Below are 21,690 nucleotides of genomic sequence, written 5' to 3'. Positions count from 1 at the left end.
GCTACCATTCAGCACCACTCGGCTTCTTTACTTTGCTGCTTCACTGAATCTTTCTTCTGTTTTTTCATTTGCCTTCAGTTTAGTGTTTTAAATATAACTTTTTACTTCCATGTCTCCTCACACTATCCTCAGACACGAGTGTCAGTCACCTCTCAACCTCTGAGCCCCATTAGATCATTTTCTGTGCACTCCCTTAGCTCTTTTGTATTGGTACAAATCTTTAATTCCTAGAGTATGTCTACACTACAAAATTAGGTCGATTTTATAGAAGTCAATTTTTTAGAATTCGATTTTATACAGTCTCTTGCATATGTCCACACTAAGCACATTAAGTGGGTGGAGTGCAACTAAGCGTATGTCCACACTAGGCGCATTAAGTCAGTGGAGTGGCGAGCATCAACTTAGAGTGGTGCACTGAGGGTAGCTATCCCACAGTTCCCACAGTCTCTGCTGCCCATTGGAATTCTGGGTTAAGCTCCTGATGGGGCAAAAACTTTGTCGCGGATGGTTTTGGGTACATGTCGTCAGGCCCCCATCCCTCCCTCCATCCATGAAAGCAACAGCAGACAATCATTTCGCGCCTTTTTTCCAGGGTCCCGTCTGCCGGACCCGCTCAGCCCACTGCCTGCCTGGATGATCGGAACCCCAGGCAGGCAGTGGGCTGAGCGGGGCCAATGGACGGCGCCCCAGACTGGCAGTGGGGTCTGGGACTCTGTCCACCAGCTCCTGCCAGTCGGGGTCCCACTCAGCTGGCAGACCTCGGTGAGGTCAATCAGGGGTGCCTGGACAGACATGGCTATCTTCCTCTTAGAGCACCGAATGGGAGTGAATTCAGGTCATTCTCTTCAAGTTTCATCTCATGGAGATTCAGTCCTGCCTGGAATATCATGCGAGCTGGAGGCTTCTGCCGCAGGCTGCTCTCCCAGCCGGAATTACCGCGTGGTTGCAGCTACCCCAGCCCTACCCCTTGCTCCCGTGGCTCATGAAGTCTGGACAGTAGTAAGGAGCAATTCAACTTGTGGAATGACAAATCCAGAACAAAGGATTGCGCTCTATGGGCCACATCTAGATTATTTTAGTGTCCTAGATAGCATTTAATTCCTATAAAAAGCTTCATGAAAATTTTCCCCTGCCCCTAACAAAAATTTTAATTTATCAGAGCAGCTGAAGGTAAGGAACCCGGGACTGTAACTTAGAGAGAGCTTCCATATTATTTAACTCATAATTGATATAATTCAAAGTAAAATTTCACAGTGCGGTCTGTTCTAAGGAGGGGAGTCAGAATAAGGAACAGTGGCCTGTTTCTGCCCAGTTTTGAACTGGCGAAGTTTCGCGTGTTAGGGGAACGTGATCACCACTACACTAAAGGGCTTTCACATCTTAGGTGAATTTGATAAACACTACACTATGGGGCTTCTCTTGTTTTGCCACAGACTTTGCCGAATGCACAGCAATGTTTTCTCTAGCTACAGAAGCTACCTAATGCAAGGTCTATATCTATGGCCTTCCTGCTCACAAAGCGGTCATGCCCCCGCCCAAGGCTGACACAGCACAGAGTGCATGTAACCCAGCAACCTGGTTTGGGCAGGATTGCTAGCGAGGCATGATACTTTTGCTGTTAAGCAAACACAGCAGTTCTTTCCTCTGCCACTGAATGCCTCCATACATTATGCTGTGCCCTATCAGTGCAGGAGGACTGCATGAGCTTGGAAAACGTGTCATCGCCAGTGTAGTTTTTTTGCCTTCTAATCTGCGATAACCTCAGGGAGAGAGATGATAGGGGGAGCGTAGAAACTTTCTGGGGGGGACTACATAGTCACCTGCGCTGATGAGCTCGCCACGCTGGCCAAACAGGAAATGAAATTCGAAAGTTCTCGGGGCTTTTCCTGTGTACCTGGCTAGTGCATCTGAGTTCAAAGTGCTGTCCAGAGCGGTCACAATGGAGCACTCTGGGATACCTCCTGGAGGCCAATACCATTGAATTGCATCCACGCTACCCCAAATTTGAACCAGCAATGTCGATTTCAGCGCTAATCCCCTCATCAGGGAGGAGTACAGAAATCGATTTTAAGAGCCCTTTAAGTCGACAAAAATGGCTTTGTCATGTGGACGGGTGGAGGCTTAAATCGATCTAACACTGCTAAATTCGACCTAAACTCATAGTGCAGACCAGGGCCTAGATTCTGTGCCGAGTGCACTATTTTCTTTGTGCATCAGCACATTTCTCCACTTGGTTCAGTTTGCCAGAGCTGCTGCTTAATACCCCTGAGGAAAAATTAACACTCCTTAGAATCAGATTACTCTTGACTCTTCTGTTTTTAACTATTGTATTCCAAAATCAAAAGTAAAACTCATGCTGTTGGAAAAAAACTTTCTTAGGACAGGAAGCTAAAAATAGACAGCAAACTAAACAAGGCATATAGTTTAAAACTCCAATTTGTTGAACTGGATGAGAAGTACTATCACGGATATGTGTTGTGCTGTCCTTTCATGCCCTCTGCTGTCTCTGTTCTTGCATTCAGGAAGGGTTCTGAAATTGACAAGAGGCGTGGTTCCTGAAAAGCTTCAAAAAGACTGCTGCAGCTATCACTTTGGATGGCTAATAGTCTTTATTTTCCTCTCCTACCCTAATCAGAAGCACATTTTTAACTGTCACTTTTCAAGGAGGCTCACATCTTTTTCAAACATGACCACGTTCCTTAAAGGGCTGCTTGAAAATCCCTTAAAAATGTCTACAATTTTTTTAGCAGAAACAGAAGAGAAAAATACAAAACTAAGAAAGCTTTCAACAAGAATAGAATGGAGACTGCTAAAAAGCTGCTTCTTTTTGCCAACTCTGGAAGTCTAACATCATACATAAATTTCCTGCGGTGCATTACTGTCTCTGAAATAATGTGCAAAATAAGAGCAAAATATGGTAGATTCCACTTAATAGCAATCCTATATTAACAACTTCCCTAGTTAATAGCAGCATTTTGCCAGGAACCAGTCCCATCACATTGACTTAATGGAGTTCAAATAGTGGCAACTGCATGACACTATTGAGGACTTTTTTTTTTGGAGGATAGGTCACAGCCACAGGTAGGTTTGTGGGACTTCCACAGGGGAAAGAAGCACTGGGATGTGCCTTTCCTGGCTGCCTCCCCACAAACCCGACTGCAGCCAAAGACCAGCTGCCAGCAAAGGAGGTAAAGGACTGGGGTGCCTGTATCTCCTGCCAAAGTCCCAGCAATGTGGGCTGGGAGGGGAGGTTGTGGGCAGATTAGCAGCAGGATTGGGGGCTGCATCCCTGATGCTGGGGATTTCCACAGGGAATGGTGGTCATGGGGACACACACAGCTGCGTGGTATCTCTCCATGCACTCCCCAGGTTGCACCCGCATGTCCCAGCACTTCCTTTCTTGGCCACAGCCCCACAAACCTGTCTTCCACTTGTTGGCAATTTCTGGGTAATGGAAACTTTTGTTGGAAACCAAGAGTTTGTTAATAAGTGGAACCCACTGTATCTGAGATTTTCTATCCAGTTTATGATCCTAAAGGATAGCATGCATTACATTAAACCCTGGAGACCTACTAACCTGAAAATGCTTCATCTTTATATAGTAGGTGGTTAACTTGCGCACAGAGCCACAACATAACTTCATTGTCTGTCAGCTCTTCCTTTGTGAGTCAGGTTAGTCATCTTTGTGTGTCTACCTTATCCCTGATAAATAGGTTCTTCCTAGAGTAGTTGTCCCTATGGGTGTGCGAGTGTTTGGTAGCACACTTCGGGTGTGTGAGTGTTTTGGTAGCAGTGTCTGCCCCTGCACCTAATATGTCCTTGTGCTCCAGTCTGAGAGCTGCTGCAGCTCCAGTTTTTTCTTCAGCTGCGTGTGCTAGAGACAGAGTTTTTGTGGTGTCAGTTAACTTCAGATTAGCTAGCTTGCTCATCTGGTTTTTTTAATTTTATTTTACTTAAACTTTTTAATGTAATGTTTATTAATTCCCCACACACACAAACTACAGCAAGAGCCTATCTGCAGCTTGTCGGCCATATGCAGCCTGTACATTTGTAAGATCTCATGCCAGACTGCATTCCCAGTGCCTTCAAGCCTGGCTCAAGCACAGCTTGTCCAGGAGGGTGTCTATCTCTGAGTTCTCAACTCTCTGTGAATGAAAGGATCCCTGCAAGGTATGCTTGTATTCACTCCCCCACAAGGACCATCATTACAGATGCCTCTCTGTTAGGCTGGTGATCTCCTGGCACAAGGCAGGTGGACCCATTAGGAGTCTGCTCTTCACATCAATCTATTTGAGCTCAGAGCAGTTCAATATAAGTGCAGTAATTTTTTTCCAAAAATCAAGAGTCACGCAGAAGAGACATGATCAACAAGAGAGCTACCATATTTTATGTAAACTGCTGAGGGGGAGCACAGTCCCAATCCTTGTGCACAGAAGCAATGAAATTTGGAACTGGTGCATAACCCACCAAATCAAGATCTCAGTGGCATTTCTATCACGTCTGCAAAGCATCATAGTAGAAACGCTGAACAGACATTTCTGTGAGAACTACAAATGAGAGCTGAGCTATCCTGTCCTACAGGTAGTGCTCACCTAGGGCTGTACAGGGATAGACCTCTTCCTGATGCCATACAACAAGAAATTCCCACAATTTTGCTGGGTGGGGGGGATGCCACCATAACTCATTAGGAGATGCCTTCTTCACTCCTTGGCCACTAAGGGTATGTCTACACTGCAATAAAAAACCCGTAGCTGGCCCAGGCCAGCTGACTCGGATTCATGGATGTTGGGCTAAGGAGCTGTTTAATTGCAGTGTAGACATTCAGGCTTGGGCTGGATACTGAGCTGTAGGACACGGCAAGGTGGGAAAGCGCTTCAGTGTATTTTAGAAAATAATATTCATCAGCTACTTTACAATTCAGGATCACCAACTACCAGACATTAATAGCGAAGTATAACCATCCAAACCAGGCTGAACTCCTTTATTGAATATCTACCAGCAGAACACAGAGCGATTTCAGGCAATTTTTACAGAAGGCCAACTGCTGGCTATACCATCTCTGCAGGCCTCTCTTGACACTGCTGATACTGCCGTTCAGTCTATTTCTATGGCAGTAGTTTTGAAGAGGACCACCTGGTTTCAGCTCTCAGGATTTCTAAAGGAGGTCCAGAATATGGTTGAAGACGTCCCTTTTTTTGGTACTAAACTGTTCACTGACAGCACAGGATGAGTGCACACATTAAAGGACTCCAAGGCCCACTTTACATTTTCTCTGGGGATCTATACGTGTACCCAAAGGAGAGAGTTTAGTAAGTCCCAGACAGCACAGAGATCCTGCCCCATTCAATTCCCAGAGGCCACATGAACTTCAGTGCAAGAGACAGACTCCAGAAGAGAAAATCACCCATTTCCCAATCTTCCACTTCATAGCATCAATTTTGACAGGGTGGTTGAGGTCCTGAGCTGCTGTCCCCTTTTCATACCAACTGCAATGTTTCTCTCTCTTTCCTTCCTCTCTTTGGCAACCGCCAAGTGATAGATTCCTAAGCTTAAGTGTAAACACTTTCGGTAGGCTTGGGAATCTATCACTATGGATGAGTGGGTTTTGGAGATCATCCACTTCATTTCTCTTCTGCCTTCCAAGCCCCCTTTCCTGTCCCTCTTCAGGGACCTCTCTCATGAGAGCTTGTTATGACAGAAAATAGACTCTCTTCTACTCTTGGGTGCTCTAGCTTCAATTCCCATGCATCACAGAGGGAAAGAGTTTTATTCCAAGTATTTCCTAGTTCAAAAAAGAGGAGAAGAAAAAAAAAAAGGTTGGAGACCCATCCTCAATTTAAGGCTACTCAACACCTTTGTGAAAGCACAGAAATTGAAAATAGCAACATTTTCAACAATTCTGGCACTGGACCAAGAGGATTGGCTCTTAGCCTCAACCTTCAGGATGCATATTTCCATGTAATGATCTACTCATCCCACAAAAGATTTCCATGTTTTATTCTCAGTCAAGATCATTTTTAGTACATAGTGCTCCATTTTGGCTTATCAGCTACCTCAAGGGTCTTTTCAAATGTCGTATCAGTAGTACATCAGTCACATCAGTAGTACATCAGGAGTAGTGGCACACTTCCACAGAAAAGGAATTTTAATGTTCTAATGTTCCCTTATCTAGGTGTTTAGCTCCCTGGGCCTAACTTCACAGACAACTTGCAAAGACATTGACCTCTTTCTTAGATTGGGCCTGCATTTCAACATTCAAAAATCCACGTTGACGCCTTTGTAAAAGTTAGAATTCATAGGAGCTAATCTTGGTCCAGTAGTGGCAAGAGCCTGCTTTCCAATGCACATATCTGTGCCCCTATCCAGCATAGTTAACACAATCCAGATTAGCATTCAAACCTCAGTCAAGAGCTGTCATCAGCTGCTGGGGCATATGGCAGCTGGTACTTTAGTTATAGACCGCACAAAACTGCAAATGTGGTGCCTTTGAGGGTGGTTCACGACTGTTTATGCACTGAACAGACAGTCTAACTACATTACTTTCCATATGCACCTTCATAAAGGAATCTCTCAAGTTGTAGAAATACCCTCATAATGTTTGTGCAGAAGTCTTTCACCTTCCCTTCCCCAGCAGTTGTTAAAATGACAGATGCATCCCTGTTGGAGTGGAGAGCGCATCTAGACATCCACATGGCCTAGGGCAGGTGGATGCCTTAGGAAACCACTCTGCACATCAGCCTCCTGGAACTCAGGGCTCATTCTCCCCTGACACCTCTAACATCTAAAGTCCTACTCAGAATAAAAAAGGACAAACCAAGAGCTACTCTTAACAGTCCTGACGTGACCCTGACAAACATAGTTTCTTTATGTGATACAGCTGGCTGTTCACTCACTGATCACTCTCCTGATTGCTCCTCTTTTCCTCTCCAAGGAACACAGGAAGATCCTTCACCCCAATCTTGAGGGTTTTCCTGCTCATAGTACAGCTGGTTGATGATTAATGGTCTTAAAAACAACCTGTAATTATGTGGCACCTACATCTCTGGAGCGCCCCCGGATTGAGTTTGTGTTCCTGCAGTTTTTTCAATTTCTCAGCTCATGGTACCCCGATCAGGTTGCTACTGCACAGCAGAAAACCATCTATGTGCCACACTTACATAAGCGGACAAGATTTGCCTGTTGGTGTGATCTCAAAACATATTCCAAAACCTCATTGTTGTTAAATACTGGACTACGTTCTAGAACTAAACTGTCATTGTGTTTTGTTAGAGTATTCCTGGCAGCCATCACAGATTTCCATTCTCCAACAGAAGGTTATTCCATATTCGCCCACCCATTGATGATGAGTAAGGCTACATTTTAATCACGGGTATTTTTAGTAAAAGTCATGGACAGGTCACAGGCAGTAAACAAAAATTCACAGCCCGTGACCTGTCCATCACTTGTACTATGTACCCCTGACTAAAACTTCAGCCGGGGGGGTGCGGAGAGCAGCAGCATAGGACCTCAGCTGGTGGTTGGGGGGGGGGTTGCAGCGTGGGCCAGGGACCCCTACTGGTGCTAGGGGAGGAGGGACCAGGAGGTGGCACAGGGCCGGGAACCCCTGCTGGTGCTGGGAGGAGGGTTTGCGGGGCTTGCAGGCTGCCTACCTGGCTCTGTTGTGTCCCTGCAGCTTCTAGGGGGAAGAAAGGCCAGATCGGCTCCATGCGCAGCCACCACCCGCTCTGGACAGGTCACGGGCTGTGAATTTTTGTTTACTGCCTGTGACCTGCAGCCAATGAAAGCTGCAGGAGTGGCGCCGCTGGGTGGGGGCAGCGTCTAGAGCCCCCTGACCCATCTGCCTAGGAGCTGCAGGGACCTGCCAGCCGCTTCAGGGGAGTGCCCCTCCAGATAAGCACCACCCGGCACCCTGAGCTCCCTCTCTCACCCAAACTTCCCCAGCAGCGCCCGGTTTGGGTGACCCAGGAGCTGCCTGATCTGCTCGGGCAGCCCCAGAGCCAGCTGCGTCGGCCGCTGCAGAAGTCATGGAGGCCACAGAAAGTCATGGAATCCATGATTTTTATGATCTCCATAACAGACACGCAGCCTAAACAATTAAGTTCTTCAGGGGGCTTGGAAATCTTTTTGTCAGTCAAACGTCCTATTCTGGTTTGAAATGTTAATCTGGTTCTTAAATGTCTTACAAGAGTTCCATTTGAACCAATGGCTACCTGCTAACTCCTCCATTTATTGATGAAAACAGCATTTCTGGTAGCCATCACGTTGGCTCGATGGGGAAGAGGCCACTTGTTGAATTTCCAGAGAGGTCCACACCTCCATTTATAAATTTTTAGGGGGTTGCAAATGAAAAAAGGACCTGCACTGTTTTAGCATATCATTAATGACACCCTATGTAGAATAGACCAGAGCTATGCCAAAGATTTTTCTTGCTCTGGGTGGCTGAGGCAAAGTTTACCTCACTCCTGCACCTGCTCCCAGGGTTGCGGCTGGAGAGATTGGTCATTTTGGTGTCAGATGTTGCAGGATACACACAATTCAGTTCTTGTGAGGTAATCAAAGGAAAAACTGACTTAGTTATATTGATTTAAAATGTCTGTACATTTAAAAACTAGATATACATTCTGTTTGTGATTTGGAATTTGAAGCAATGTATTTTTATAAAAGCTTTCTGCTCATTTATTATGAGGTTCACTGGCATGAGGCCCACATACCACTTCCCTATTTTGAGGATGAGCATCCCAATAGTTTAGGGTTCTAGGATGCTTTGTAATACAAATTATTCTTCGAGTGATTGCTCATGTGTATTCCACAATAGGTGTGCGTGCTTTCCACGTGCACCGGTGCTGGAAATTTTTCCCCTAGCAGTACCCGTAGGGAAGCGCCCTAGCGACCCCTGGAATGGCGCTCCCCGCACCCTCAGTTCGTTCTTGTCGTCAGTGAAAGTGCTTTGGAACTGCTCCAGCTTTGCTGCAGCTCGTCCCCAAAACTGCTTGTTAGTTCAGTGTGTGTACAGTGTACTACCTGTAGTTAGTCAGTTAGTTTAGTTTAGCTACAGCGCCCAGGCCGGGGCATGCCCCAGGTTTTAAGTCGTGCAACACATGTAGTGGTTTGAGCATTGGCCTACTAAATCCAGGGTTGTGAGTTCAATCCTAGAGGGGGCCGTTTAGGGATCTGAGGCAAAAATCTGTCTGGGGATTGGTTCTTGCCTTGAGCAGAGGGTTGGACTAGATGACCTCCTGAGGTCCCTTCCAACCCTGATATTCCGATTTTATGTAGGCGATCTATGTCAGTGAGTGATCCGCATGTGGACTGTTTACGCTATTTGGGGGAAACCCGTGTCAGCAATTGATGGAAGATTTGCAAGTTGTTTAAGCCTCGGACCAAGAGAGAAAGGGACATCTGGCTCTGGGCTATTCTGATGGAGTTGGCACTGGGCACCACAGTGTCGGTGCATGGCGACCCTTCGGTGCCATTGATTAGTCGGCACCGCTCCCTGTCCCTGGGGCACGCCAAGAAGGCTAGGAAGAGGCTTTCTTTGCTGCGGCACTGGAGTAAATCCAGGGCAGAGGCTAGATCCATGTTGGGCAGTCCTCGATCCCCATCAGCTTCTAGGCCTTCAACTTCAACCACACTGGAGGCCCTGCAAGCAGCCTGGGATGTTATGTCCATGCCAGTACCAGGAGGACCGCCAATGTCGGCCCTGCACTCCAGAGGCAAGCCACCACTGGGATCTCCGCAGTCACCCCCGGCTCAGTGCCAGTCTCGGTCGAGGAAATGTTCCTGACACTGTTCGCTGCCCAGCGTCCATTTGGGGCACAGTCCACATGGACTGCCCTCAACGCCCACCAGGCCGCCTGGTTTGGTTCCATCTGATCGAGACTCTTGGCACCGCTCCGCCTCGAGGAGTGAACACGGACAGGACTGAGGTGGATGATGCCAAAGATCCTCATCTCAGAGGGCTATAGCAGTCAGTCATGGCACGAACATTGACATCGTTTCCATTCGTCGTCCCGCTCCAGGACCCCGCCACGTTACCACCTCCGCAGCCCTGGGCATTCATCGCCAGCGTCTTGCCATTGCGGGTCCACTCGCTGGAGCCGATCATGGAGCAGCTGTTACTGACGGTACCAGTCCTCCACGGAGGGGTCGCAGTCCCGTGGTTGACATCGCTCTTAGCGTCACCACTCCTCCTGGTCCAGGTCATATGTCAGCCTGGCCTCTCTTTGTAGTCATCCATTGATGAGCCAGGCCGAACAGCTGGCTCCCGCCGGTGCCACAGCAGGTGCTGTGGTCTGCTCAGTGGTACCAGAGGGCACCGTGGCCCCTGACGCAGCCCCTGGTGGGGGCTCGCTCGGTGGCTGGAGCTTCAGAAGGACCATCAGCCTCCCTCTCCAGACCTCCGAGGAAGGAGTCGGTGGGACGTACATCCTCAGCACTATGCCCAGAGACCAACCAGGTGGTAGACCCTCCAGTGCCGGTGGGGACACAAAGTACCGTGCCAGCCTCTTCACTCTCACCAGATGAGGTGTTTACGGCCCCTCTTCCCTCCGTCCCAAAGGAGGACTTTAGGGCTCACCAAGAGCTCTTAAAAAGGGTGGCATCAAGTCTCCACCTCCAGGTAGAGGAGATGGAGGAGCCCTTGGACTCTCCTCAGCACAGGGCAGGGTGGCCTTGCCTCTCCATGAAGGGATGGTGAAAATTTCAAATGCCCTATGGCAAACCCCAACCTCATTGGCTCCCATCTCTAAGAGAGTGGAACGCAAGTATTTTGTACCCGCCACGAGGCATGAATACTTATACACCCACCCTGCTCCTAACTCCCTGGTGGTCGAGTCGGTCAACTACAGGGCCAACCAGCCTCTACCCCAAAAAATAAAGATTCAAGGAGGCTGGACTCATTTGGAAGAAAATTTGTCCTCGAGCTTCCAGTTACGAGTGGTGAACTACCAGGCTCTTCTGGGCCAGTATGAGTTCAATCTGTGCCCAAGTTCGAGGACTTCCTCCAGGAGCTCAACAGGAAGGAGTTCAAAGTGCTGGTGGAGGAAGGCACAGCGGCTTCCAGGGCAACCCTTCAGGCAGCTTCGGATTCAGCAGATACAGCTGCGCGGTCCATGGCCTCCGTGGAAGGGCGTCATGGCTTCTGCTCTCTGGGCTGTCCAGCGAGGCGCAGACCTCCCTGCAGGACCGCCCGTTTGATGGCAAAGCTCAATCTGCGGAAAATGGATACAAAGCTGCATGGCCTGAAAGACTCCCGAACGACTCTCCAGACTCTGGGTCTCTATGTTCCGGCTCCGGCTAAACCTAAGTTCAAGCTGCAGTTCAGGCCACCCAGTCAAAATACAAAACTGGTTATAAGAGGCACCCACAGAGGCAGTCTCGGCCTTCCCTCCAGCCTGGATCCTCCAAGGGCAAGCAAATGGGGAAAAGGCACTCTGTCAAAACCGCCCTACCAGTTTTCATCAGGGATCCAGCCTCAATATAGCTTCCCCAGTCGGTTGTGTGCTTTCCTCCCAGCGTGGTTGCGGCTGACCTTGGACCGATGGGTCCTCAACATCATCTCCCGGGATACACCCTCCAGTTTATTTCCTCCCCATCCAACTACCCCTTGCCCCCATCCCTCTTGGGGGACCCCTCACATAAGGCTCTGCTTGAGCAGGTGGTGTGGCGGCTCCTGGGCCTACGGGCGGTGGAAGTGGTACCGGGGGAGTTCAAAGGCAAGGGGTACTACTCCCACTATTTCTTTATCCCGAAGGCCAAAGGGGGGCTCAGGCCCATCTTGGACCTGCGAGGCCTGAACCAGTACATGGTGAAGCTCAAGTTCTGCATGGTCTCTCTGGCCTCCCCGGATCCCAGGGACTGGTACGCCACCCTCGATCTGCAGGACGCGTACTTCCACATTCATATATTCGAGGGGCACAGATGCTTCCTCTGTTTCACAGTGGGACAGGAACACTACCAATTTACACTACTCCTGTTTGGTCTGTCCACTGCCCACAAGGTTTTCATGAAATGTATGTCACTGGTGGTGGCCTACACACACTGGATTTGCGACAGGCTCTGGCTTTTTACTTGGAGCAGACTAAGCTGTTCAGAAAGTCCTTGCAACTGTTAATCGCCTTGGCTGAGTGCATAAAAGGTCAGCCGATCTCCACTCAGCGGCTCTTCAACTGGATCACCTCGTTATTCCTGTTATGACCTGGCAGGAATCCCTCTGCCACCAATTGTGAAGGCTCACTTGACTAGGATGCAGGCCTCATCGGCTGCCTTTTTGGCCCTTGTCCCCATTCAGGACATTTGTAGAGCTGCCATGTGGTCTTCAGTTCACACGTTCACCTCGCATTATGCGACTGTCTCTCAGACCAGGGAGGACGCCAGGTTCGGCAGAGCTGTTCTCCATACCGAGAGTTTGTGAACTCCTTCCTACCTCTAACGGATATAGCATGGAATCACGTATTGTGGAATACATATGAGCAATCACTCGAAGAAGAAAAGACCATTACCTTTTTCGTAACTTGTGTTCTTCAAGATGTTTTGCTCATGTCTATTCCACATCCCACCCTCCTTCCATTCTGTCAGAGTTGTCTGGCAAGAAGGAACTGAGGGTGAGGGGAGCACACAGTGCCCTTTATACCACACCATGGAGGCGCCACTCCAAGGGTCACTAGGGCACTCCTCTACGGGTACTGCTAGGGAAAAAACTTCAGGCACCGGTGCACATGGCAAGCATGCACACCTATTGTGGAATAGACATGAGCAACACATCTTGAAGAACACCAGTTACGGAAAAGGTAACTCTCTTTTCTTTTTCTTTGACTTTTAGTTTTTAACAATGTCTTTCTGTGCTGAATATACATCTTCACCCCTTATGTTGTATTAAAAAAAAAAAAACCATTTGGGGCTCAATGAGATTGAGGTAAAAATCTGGTGTCCCATAGCTTTCTTAGTATTTTTCTTTACATATTAGTTAAAAATGCTTTTCTACTGCAAAAATATGAACAATATTACATTATTTCATTTTGTACTTTCTGTTACAGTTGATGCAAACACATGGGCACAAGTTATTGCGTTGTACCCAACTTTAGTTGAATGTATCACTTGCTCATCCTCGGAAGTCTGTTGTGCTCTCAAGGAGGCACTAGTTCCCTTTAAGGACTTCATGCATCCACCAGCACCCAAGGTACAGAATGGAGAGTCTTGAAAAGATCAAACTTTTTTTATTTTTAAAAGAGAAAAAGTATCCCAAAAAAAGAATATTTGTTCCTAACTGAGACTTCTCTGAGGAAATCTCTTGTGACTAGTACTTGGCAACCAGTGTTGACCTTCTTTCAGTTGTACTAACAAGAGCTTTGTAATTCATGCATACAACAAGCTAACAGCTCAAAGGTTCCAGAGTGAGTAGCAGTGCAAGCCTTTAATAAATTTACTTGACAGGATGGAATCAGTTGTAACCTAATGTATTTGCTACAATATATTGAAGTGGTGACTGAAAAGCGGGCTTATGTATAGCTTGTGGTATATGTGTTAATGATGTAATTAAAAAAAAAAAGTATTTCAATTCAGTCAGGTTGATTAGGCTGGTGTTTTGCACCATTTTTTCAAGTACAAAATTGTACTAAAATTTTATGCAAGATGGTACTGTAACATTCCATATGATTATCTGTAACCAGCCTTTGTAAACAAAGGGAACTGATGAACTTGTGTGTATAATAAATGGTACAGTTCTGTATAAAATAGTTGCATTTATTATTTAAATTCTTTTTAAAATATTGATAATGTTAAATGCTTGAAAAATGTATTTATTATGAATACTAAGTTGTATGCTTGCATTTTTACGTACAATTTGCCTTCATAATTGGCAGATATGGTTATTCATATCTGATCATCCAGTTAATTTTTTGCTTATTTGAATGTATCTTATTTCAACAAAGATGTCATATGATGAAAGGCAGCAAACAGCCAATGATCTGCTGATTTCAAACTTTAAAGTAGGTGATTTGAAATGAGTTTGAAAATGTGGAAATATACTGTAGCACTCCAACTCTGCCATACCTCACATCACAATATATTTGTTTCAACATACTCGTTTACGTAAGTCTATCCATTTTTATGGTTTTGGTAGTTGTCCTGCTTTACAAAAATGTTTCATATTTGGGATTTATATCTCTCTTTTGCCCATAATGGTAGTTGTCATTGTCTTTGAATTATGATCCAAGAAAGGTGATTTCAAATATCTGATATATTTGGCTGTAATTTTTGTTTGTTTGTTTGTTTCAGTAATCTTAAGCGCTCTGTTTTGTACTGTCTTCAGCCCAAACAATAATTGTTTTAACCTTCAAGTGATATAAACCATGAGAAGTGTATTTTTGAAGTTTGTTATTCATTTAGAAGTGCAGTAAACTTTCTGTCATGAAGTAAAATGTGAATTTTGTTTCCCTTTCATGTACTATGTAGTTGAAGCAGAATACTTTTGAGTACTGTTCTTTATAAAGTTGAATTGTGACATAGCATATTATATTCCTATTCAATGAATTGTTTCAGTAATATTTCACCTGTATTTAGGTATTTATTATCATCCATGTGAAGAGCTTTAAAACATAGCTTTAAAAACATAAAAATCTAAAGTTAGACTCCTGCATCCACAGCTAGGCACCTGCCTGGTTTTTCCAAAGTGCTGAATTCTTAATAGCTGCTATTGTCCTGGCCCAGTGCAGAGGACTGGACTAGATGACCTACCAAGTCCCTTGCAGGCCTACATTTCTATGATTTTATGAAATCAGACAAGGTCCTTGGGAGGAGTTGGGTACTCACTGCTTTTAAAAATTGGGCAGACAGCTTCCTATGGATTACAGAGATTAACTTTAGGTTCTGGACTTCTAAAATATTGTGCAGATATTAAAAACAAGGATCATTCAAATACTTTTGTGAGTTAAAAGATTGGTTTATGTGAATAGATTAGGGTTGCTAACCCTCCAGGATTGTCCTGAAGTCTCCAGGAATTAAATATTAATCTTTAATTAACAATAATGTCGTGATGAAACTTCCAGGAATATGTCCAACCAAAACTGGCAATCGTAGAATTGATGTAAAGTTGAAAGAGTTGCTAGTAGAGTGTTTCATTATGAATTGGTCAGAATTAGAGAGTCTGTAAGTGCATAGTACTATGCAACCATAGTTTTAAATGCTTGCTCCTTTTATGCTGTAGATTATATTATTATTCTCATTTAAAAAATAGGAGAGAGAGAGAACTTTCCTTTGTTTCATTTTCCATCATTGGGGATTTTTAAGAGCAGGTTGTACAAACACCTGTCAGGGATTGTCTAGATAATACTTAGTCCTGCCTTGAGTGCAGGAGACTAGACTAGATGACCTCTCGAGGTCCTTTCCAGTTTTATGATTCTATACTACAGTAAATGCACAACAGGCTTTAAGACCTTGGATAAACTAGTTTCTTCCTGAGCTTTAGAGAACACAAATTTTGTATTAAGAAACCAAATATTTTCCCTAACAGCTGAGTTTGGGTAGGTCTTGAAATGTTTTAGTTCATTTTTAGTGTAAAAATAGCTAATTTTGAGAAGCAGTTCCAAAATGCCACAATATGGAAACCTATACACCAAATGAATGTCAATTTTTGGATTTCCTCTAAAACTGAAAATAACTGCAATACTGATGAAAGCAACATATTTTTAGGGCCAGGTCTTGCTGACTTCAGTAGAAGGATGGTCAGGGCCCATAGTGTCACTTAAAAAAAAAAAAAAAGAGCACAATAATGGTATTTAGATGTCTCTATTTTAGCTAGCTATGTCAGAGCTTATTGTTTTTAATTCCTGTTTATTTTATTTGGGAAAGCAGGCTAAAGATACATCAGACCCAATAAAGGATAACAGTATATGCTCAGTACAGTGAACTTCCTTCAGCTTGATATGTATAAACATTTTCTGTTTTCTTTATGTTCTTTGCTTCTACAACTTAGTATTCTTTATTGCCTGGGGGGTGGGAGGCACACCTTTTAAGAGACATTTAAAACCAACATTCTTCTATTTATTAGCTTATTTTTCCTCCCCTTAGTCACCAAATTATTCTTAGGGCATTGTACATCTGGAACTCACCTTAAAGCTTTGGTCTAATCTAGTCAGATATTCTTACCATTTTTTATATACATGACTAGCTTATGAAAGATAACAACTTAAGCATTTAATTTAGAAGGACGACTTTTCACTGTGGATGAAAGTCAGCCTCTTTACAATGTCATCTTGCTCATTTATAACTCTAATATTCCTTACATTTGAAGTATTGCTTTTTTCTTCTTCGAGTGATTGCTCATATCCATTCCAGTTAGGTGTACGCGCCGCGCGTGCACATTCGTCGGAAAACTTTTACCCTAGCAACTCAGTGGGCCGGCAGGTCGCCCCCTAGAGTGGCGCCACCATGGCGCTCCATATATACTCCTGCCGGCCCACCCGCTCCTCAGTTCCTTCTTACCGCCCGTGTCGGTCGTTGGAACAGTGGAGCGCGGCTTAGCTGACCTCCACTTCCCTAGCTACTCGTTTTCTCGTATATAATTATGCAGTTATAACACTTTTATATATATATTTGTATGGTTATACGTGTTTCTTTGCTAACATGGTTAGTTTAGTTAGCGGGGTTCAGGAAGTAGCCCCTTCCATGAGCCCAGTGCCGGAGCCATGAATGGCTCACCGGGTTTTCAAAAGGGGCCCGGCTTGCCAGAAGCCGCGGCCGAAGAGAGACCTACATGACTCCTGTTTGAAGTGCCTCAGGGAATCACACTTGACAGATAAGTGCCCCATTTGCAAGGCTTTTAAGCCGAGAACAAAAAGGTGCGGGACTTTCACTTGCCCCTCCACCTTGGGCGCGGAGCGATGTTCAAGCGGCGGGCAGAAGCGCCTCCTCGGCACCGGACCCCGCCGGTACCACCAAGGCCTTTCGGCACCGACCGTCGCCGGCACCGATGTCGACTCGACACCGTTCCCTTCTTCCGAGGTCGAGAGAGTCTACGATTCCTGCTGGTGCCTGGCGGCTCCCCGGCACGCGCCGTGGTTGAGCCCCCTGCTCCCGCTACTTCCGTGCCACCTGCATCGCAGCCAGAGAGCTCGCCTCAGTTGCGTTATCCGGCCTGCAGAGGCACCGATGACTTCGGCTCCGTCGATTCCAGTCCCCCAGGACCAGGGACTCCGGTGCCTGGCAGCTCCCCGGCTCGCGCCGTGGTAGAGCTTACTGCTCCTGCTGCTTCTGTGCCAGCTAGACAGCACCACAGCTAGACAGCTCGTCTAAGATGGCTCGCCCGGCACCGACGACGTCGGCACCGTCGATCCCGGTCCCACGAGGGCCGTAGAATCCGGTGCCTGACGGCTCCCCGGCACGCGCCGTGGTTGAGCGCATTGCTCCTGCTGCTTCCGTGCCAGCGGCACCGCAGCCAGAGAGCTCGTCTAGTCGGATCGCCCGGCGCCGACACCTACTACGGCACCGATGACGTCGTCACCGTCGATCCCGGTCCCATAAGAGCCGTAGAATCCGGTGCCTGACGGCTCCCCGGCACACGCCGTGGTTGAGCGTATTGCTCCTGCTGCTTCCGTGCCAGCGGCACCGCAGCCAGAGAGCTCGTCTAGTCGGATCGCCCGGCGCTGACGCCTGCTACGGCACCGATGACGTCGTCACCGTCGATCCCGGTCCCACAAGGGCCGTGGAATCCGGTGCCTGACGGCTCCCCGGCACGCGCCGTGGTTGAGCGTATTGCTCCTGCTGCTTCCGTGCCAGCGGCACCGCAGCCAGAGGGCTCGTCTACGTCGGATCGCCCGGCACCGACACCTGCTGCGGCACCGATGACGTCGGCACCGTCGATCCCGGTCCCACAAGGGCCGTGGAATCCGGTGCCTGACGGCTCCCCGGCACGCGCCGTGGTTGAGCGTATTGCTCCTGCTGCTTCCGTGCCAGCGGCACCGCAGCCAGAGGGCTCGTCTACGTCGGATCGCCCGGCACCGACACCTGCTGCGGCACCGATGACGTCGGCACCGTCGATCCCGGTCCCACACGGGCCGTAGAATCCGGTGCCTGACGGCTCCCCGGCGCGCGCCGTGGTTGAGCGTATTGCTCCGGCTGCTTCCGTGCCAACGGCACCGCAGCCAGAGGGCTCGTCTACGTCGGATCGCCCGGCACCGACACCTGCTGCGGCACCGATGGCGTCGGCACCGTCGATCCCGGTCCCACAAGGGCCGTAGGATCCGGTGCCTGACGGCTCCCCGGCGCGCGCCGTGGTTGAGCGTATTGCTCCGGCTGCTTCCGTGCCAACGGCACCGCAGCCAGAGAGCTCGTCTACGTCGGATCGCCCGGCACCGACACCTGCTGCGGCACCGATGACGTCGGCACCGTCGATCCCGGTCCCAAAAGGGCCGTAGTATCCGGTGCCTGACGGCTCCCCGGCACGCGCCGTGGTCGAGCTAATTTTCCGGCTGCTTCCGTGCCAACGGCACCGTGGCCAGAGGGCTAGTTTAAGTCGGATCGCCCGGCACCGACACCTGCTGCGGCACCGATGACGTCGGCACCGTCGATCCCGGTCCCGCAAGGGCCGTAGAATCCGGTGCCTGACGGCTCCCAGGCACGCGCCGTGGTTGAGCTCCTGTTCCGGCTGCTTCCATCGGCGCCGTCGATTCCAGTCCCACAAGGGCTATCGAATCCGGTGCCCGACGGCTCCCCGGCACGCGCCGTGGTTGAGCGTATTACTCCCGCTGCTTCAGTGCTGACGGCACCCCAGCCAGACGGCTTATATAACTCGGTTCTCCCGGCACCGGCACCTACCGAAGCTCTGATGACCTCGGTACCGTGGATCCCGGCCCCACGAGGGCCGTCGAATCCGGTGCCTGACAGCTCCCCAGTACGCACTGTGGTTGAGCCTGCTGTTCCCTGCGCGCCGGAGATGTTACCAACGGCGAGGGCTCTCAGTGCCATGACGGAGTCAGTGCTGCCTGACCCGGGCACCGCCGGTACGGGTAATACAGTCTCTTCAAGGGACTGTCCCCTGTCAGTACAGCAGAGCGGCACCGTCCATGATCACGGTCCCGCCGGCACGCCGGACACCACTGGCAGTCCCGGTACTGTTTTCCTCGGTACTGGTCACACTCGCTGCACCGGTCGGTATCCCGTTCGCCGACCCGCTATCGGCACCGTTCCGACATCTGGCACCGGGGCAGGTACCTTGACTCCTGTAGCTCTTCTCCGAGCCTCGAGATCTCGGTCGACCTCCCGACACCGTTCTGGTTGCGGGTCTGGATCTCGTTCCAGGTACCGATACCCCTCCCGATGCCGGTCCCCGGTGCCGAGTTGGGCAAGGTCCGAGTGAGTCAGAGACTCGGCCCGTGCCTTCTTTTAGTACCTCCATGGCCATCCGGACACGCATCCGTGTCATCCCATATGCGCAGATTTTATGCTCAGGACCACGATCCTGATATCATGGCCAGCGGGCGCCAGCCCCGAAGCAGAAAGAGCCTTGGCGAATGCAAGGTGTACTCTGCAGGGGCCCTGCGCCTCTGGGTAACAAAGCAACAAGCCTTGCTTAGCTGCGATAATTATAGCACCTGGGTGGAGGAGTTTCTCCCTCGAACCTCCCACCTAGAGTTCGCTGCCGTCTTGGAGGACGGGGGACAGAATTTACCCTTTGTTGGTACAGGCATCTTCGCGGCAGAGACAGCCCAGACTGCGAAGCCTGCTGGACAATAGGGTCCTAATGCGTCTCAGCGTGTATATGCTTGCGGCCAACCGCAGGCCTTTATGGCCCCAGCCGCCATACTCTGTGCCTAGCCAGAGGCAGAACTCTGGAAAACGGCGAGGCCAAGGTGGCCGCAGACAAACGTCAGGCCCCCTAAAAAGCCAGAGTCGAGGTCCCTCGCAATTACCACTGGGACCAAAGACGGACCTTCCAAGGTTCGTCGGAGGGCGGTGTACCAGTCGCAAGACGGGATCCTGATCCCGCTTTCTCCTGGCATGGCCCCAGTTACTTTTAGATCGCTGGGTCCTGCGCACGATGGAGCATAGGTACCACCTTTAAATTGCTCCAGCCCTGTCCCCCTTCAGCGGACGAAAGGGGCTAGGGGTTTTACTCCCGTTATGCCCTAGTTCCCCACTCGAACACAGGTCTCAGACCTCCCTGGTCCTGCATGGACTCAGCCGGTTGGGGATAAGGTTGAAGTTCTGCATGGTATCCCTGGGAACCATTATTCCATCCTTGCCTCCTGGGGGCTACTATGCCGCCCTGGATAGGAAGGACGCGTACTTTAGCAATGCCATCTTCCCTCCGCACGGGAGATGCCTCCGCTTTATAGCCAGCGGTGAATACTCCCGGTTTACGGCCATAGTCGCCGCCTACCGTAGCTATGTCGGATATGCGTTTTTCCGTATTGGGACGATTCGCTTATCCGAGGAGACTCTGACACACAACCCACTCAGCCGTGGGCATCGTCACGGTCTTATTCACAGATCAAGGCCTGATGATTACTATAGAGCAATCCACTCTGGTTCCCACGCAGAGGTTGGGCTTCCTAGGGGCTATCTTGGTCTCCTACTTAGCCGGAGCCTGCTTATCGCAACTGCGGTTTTAGGCGATGGCATCAATCATCTGAGGTCTGAAGGCTTTCCCAACGACCTCAGCTCGTTCTTGTCTCAGTCTCCTGGGTCCATGGTTGCCCGCAAGTTTGTAACCAAACACGCCAAGCTCCGCCTCCGTCCTCTCCAAGTCTGGCCCACCTCGGCGTACCGCTTGGACAGGGAGCCAATGGTCATGGTAGTCACCGTTCCCTCGAACGCCTTAGGCTCCCTAGAGTGGTGGCTAACCCCCTCCTTGGTGTGGACAGGATGCGGTTTCATCCGCCCCAGCCCTCACTGCCCCTGACGGCGGACGCATCATCTCTCTGCTCGAGTGCTCCTGGTCACCTCCGAGCTTAAGGCCTTCGGTCTTCTAGAGAGCTGGCATTCCTCATTAATGCCCCAAAAATCAGAGTAGTCCGCCTGGCGTGCCAGGGGTTCCAGCGGCAGCTGCGAGGCCGTTGTATCTCGGTGTTTACAGCCAACACAATGGCCAGGTGCTTCATAAGCATTCAGGGGGGACATAGTCCTCCCCCCTTTTTTGTCAGGAGGCCATCCATTTCCGGGTCTTTTGCATGGCCCGCTCGATGGAGCTGGCGACGTCCTTTCTCCCAGGCGTTCGGAACGTCTTATCTCTTTGACTCAGCAGGTCTTTCCTGTCTTACGAGTCATCACTCTGCCCCATGTGAGGCGTCCCGCTTTCCGGAAGTGGAAATGGTTCCTCACACAGACCTGTTCGCTCACCGCGAGTGCAGGAAATGCCAGGTGTCCTGCTCCTTCCACGGTCTCTCCTCGGAATCGATCTTGGACGCATTCCTGATACCGTGGAACGGCCAACTGCATTATGCCTTCCCGCTGTTCCCACTGGTTCGTTACGTCCTGCTCAAATTCCGCAGGGGCGGAGCGTGCGTCATCATGATCACTCCAGAGTGGTCCAGGCAGCACTGACATACCACGTTGCTCGGCCTGTCAGCCCAGACCTCATCACTCAGGGCAATGACAGGCTTCGTCACTCGGACCTGCAGCCTCTTCGCCTCACGGTGGCTCCTGCGTACCTGAGTTGGGGTGACAGGCAGCCTTCCACCTGGTCAACGTACCGAG

At 49.2% G+C, this 21,690-nt stretch overlaps 1 protein-coding gene across 7 annotated transcripts in view; it reads left to right on the top strand.

The window, feature by feature from the left end:
* MON2 (MON2 homolog, regulator of endosome-to-Golgi trafficking) overlaps positions 1-14,413 on the top strand; it is a 171,524-nt gene extending 157,111 nt beyond the window's left edge. For 5 of the 7 annotated variants that reach the window (XM_030548859.1, XM_030548858.1, XM_030548857.1 and 2 more), the window contains one exon: positions 13,035-14,413. In XM_030548859.1, coding sequence (XP_030404719.1) covers positions 13,035-13,198 — 164 coding nt within the window. In that variant the 3' untranslated portion in view covers positions 13,199-14,413. Of the gene's footprint in view, positions 1-3,602; positions 5,799-6,931; positions 7,519-13,034 lie in introns of those variants that run through there. The other 2 variants (XM_030548860.1, XM_030548861.1) reach the window with 2 other exon arrangements.
* The last annotated feature ends 7,277 nt before the right edge of the window (positions 14,414-21,690 follow it).

Source organism: Gopherus evgoodei, chromosome 1 (genome assembly GCF_007399415.2).
Source record: "Gopherus evgoodei ecotype Sinaloan lineage chromosome 1, rGopEvg1_v1.p, whole genome shotgun sequence".
Classification (NCBI taxonomy): domain Eukaryota; kingdom Metazoa; phylum Chordata; order Testudines; family Testudinidae; genus Gopherus; species Gopherus evgoodei.
This window is presented reverse-complemented; position numbering and strand designations above follow the sequence as displayed.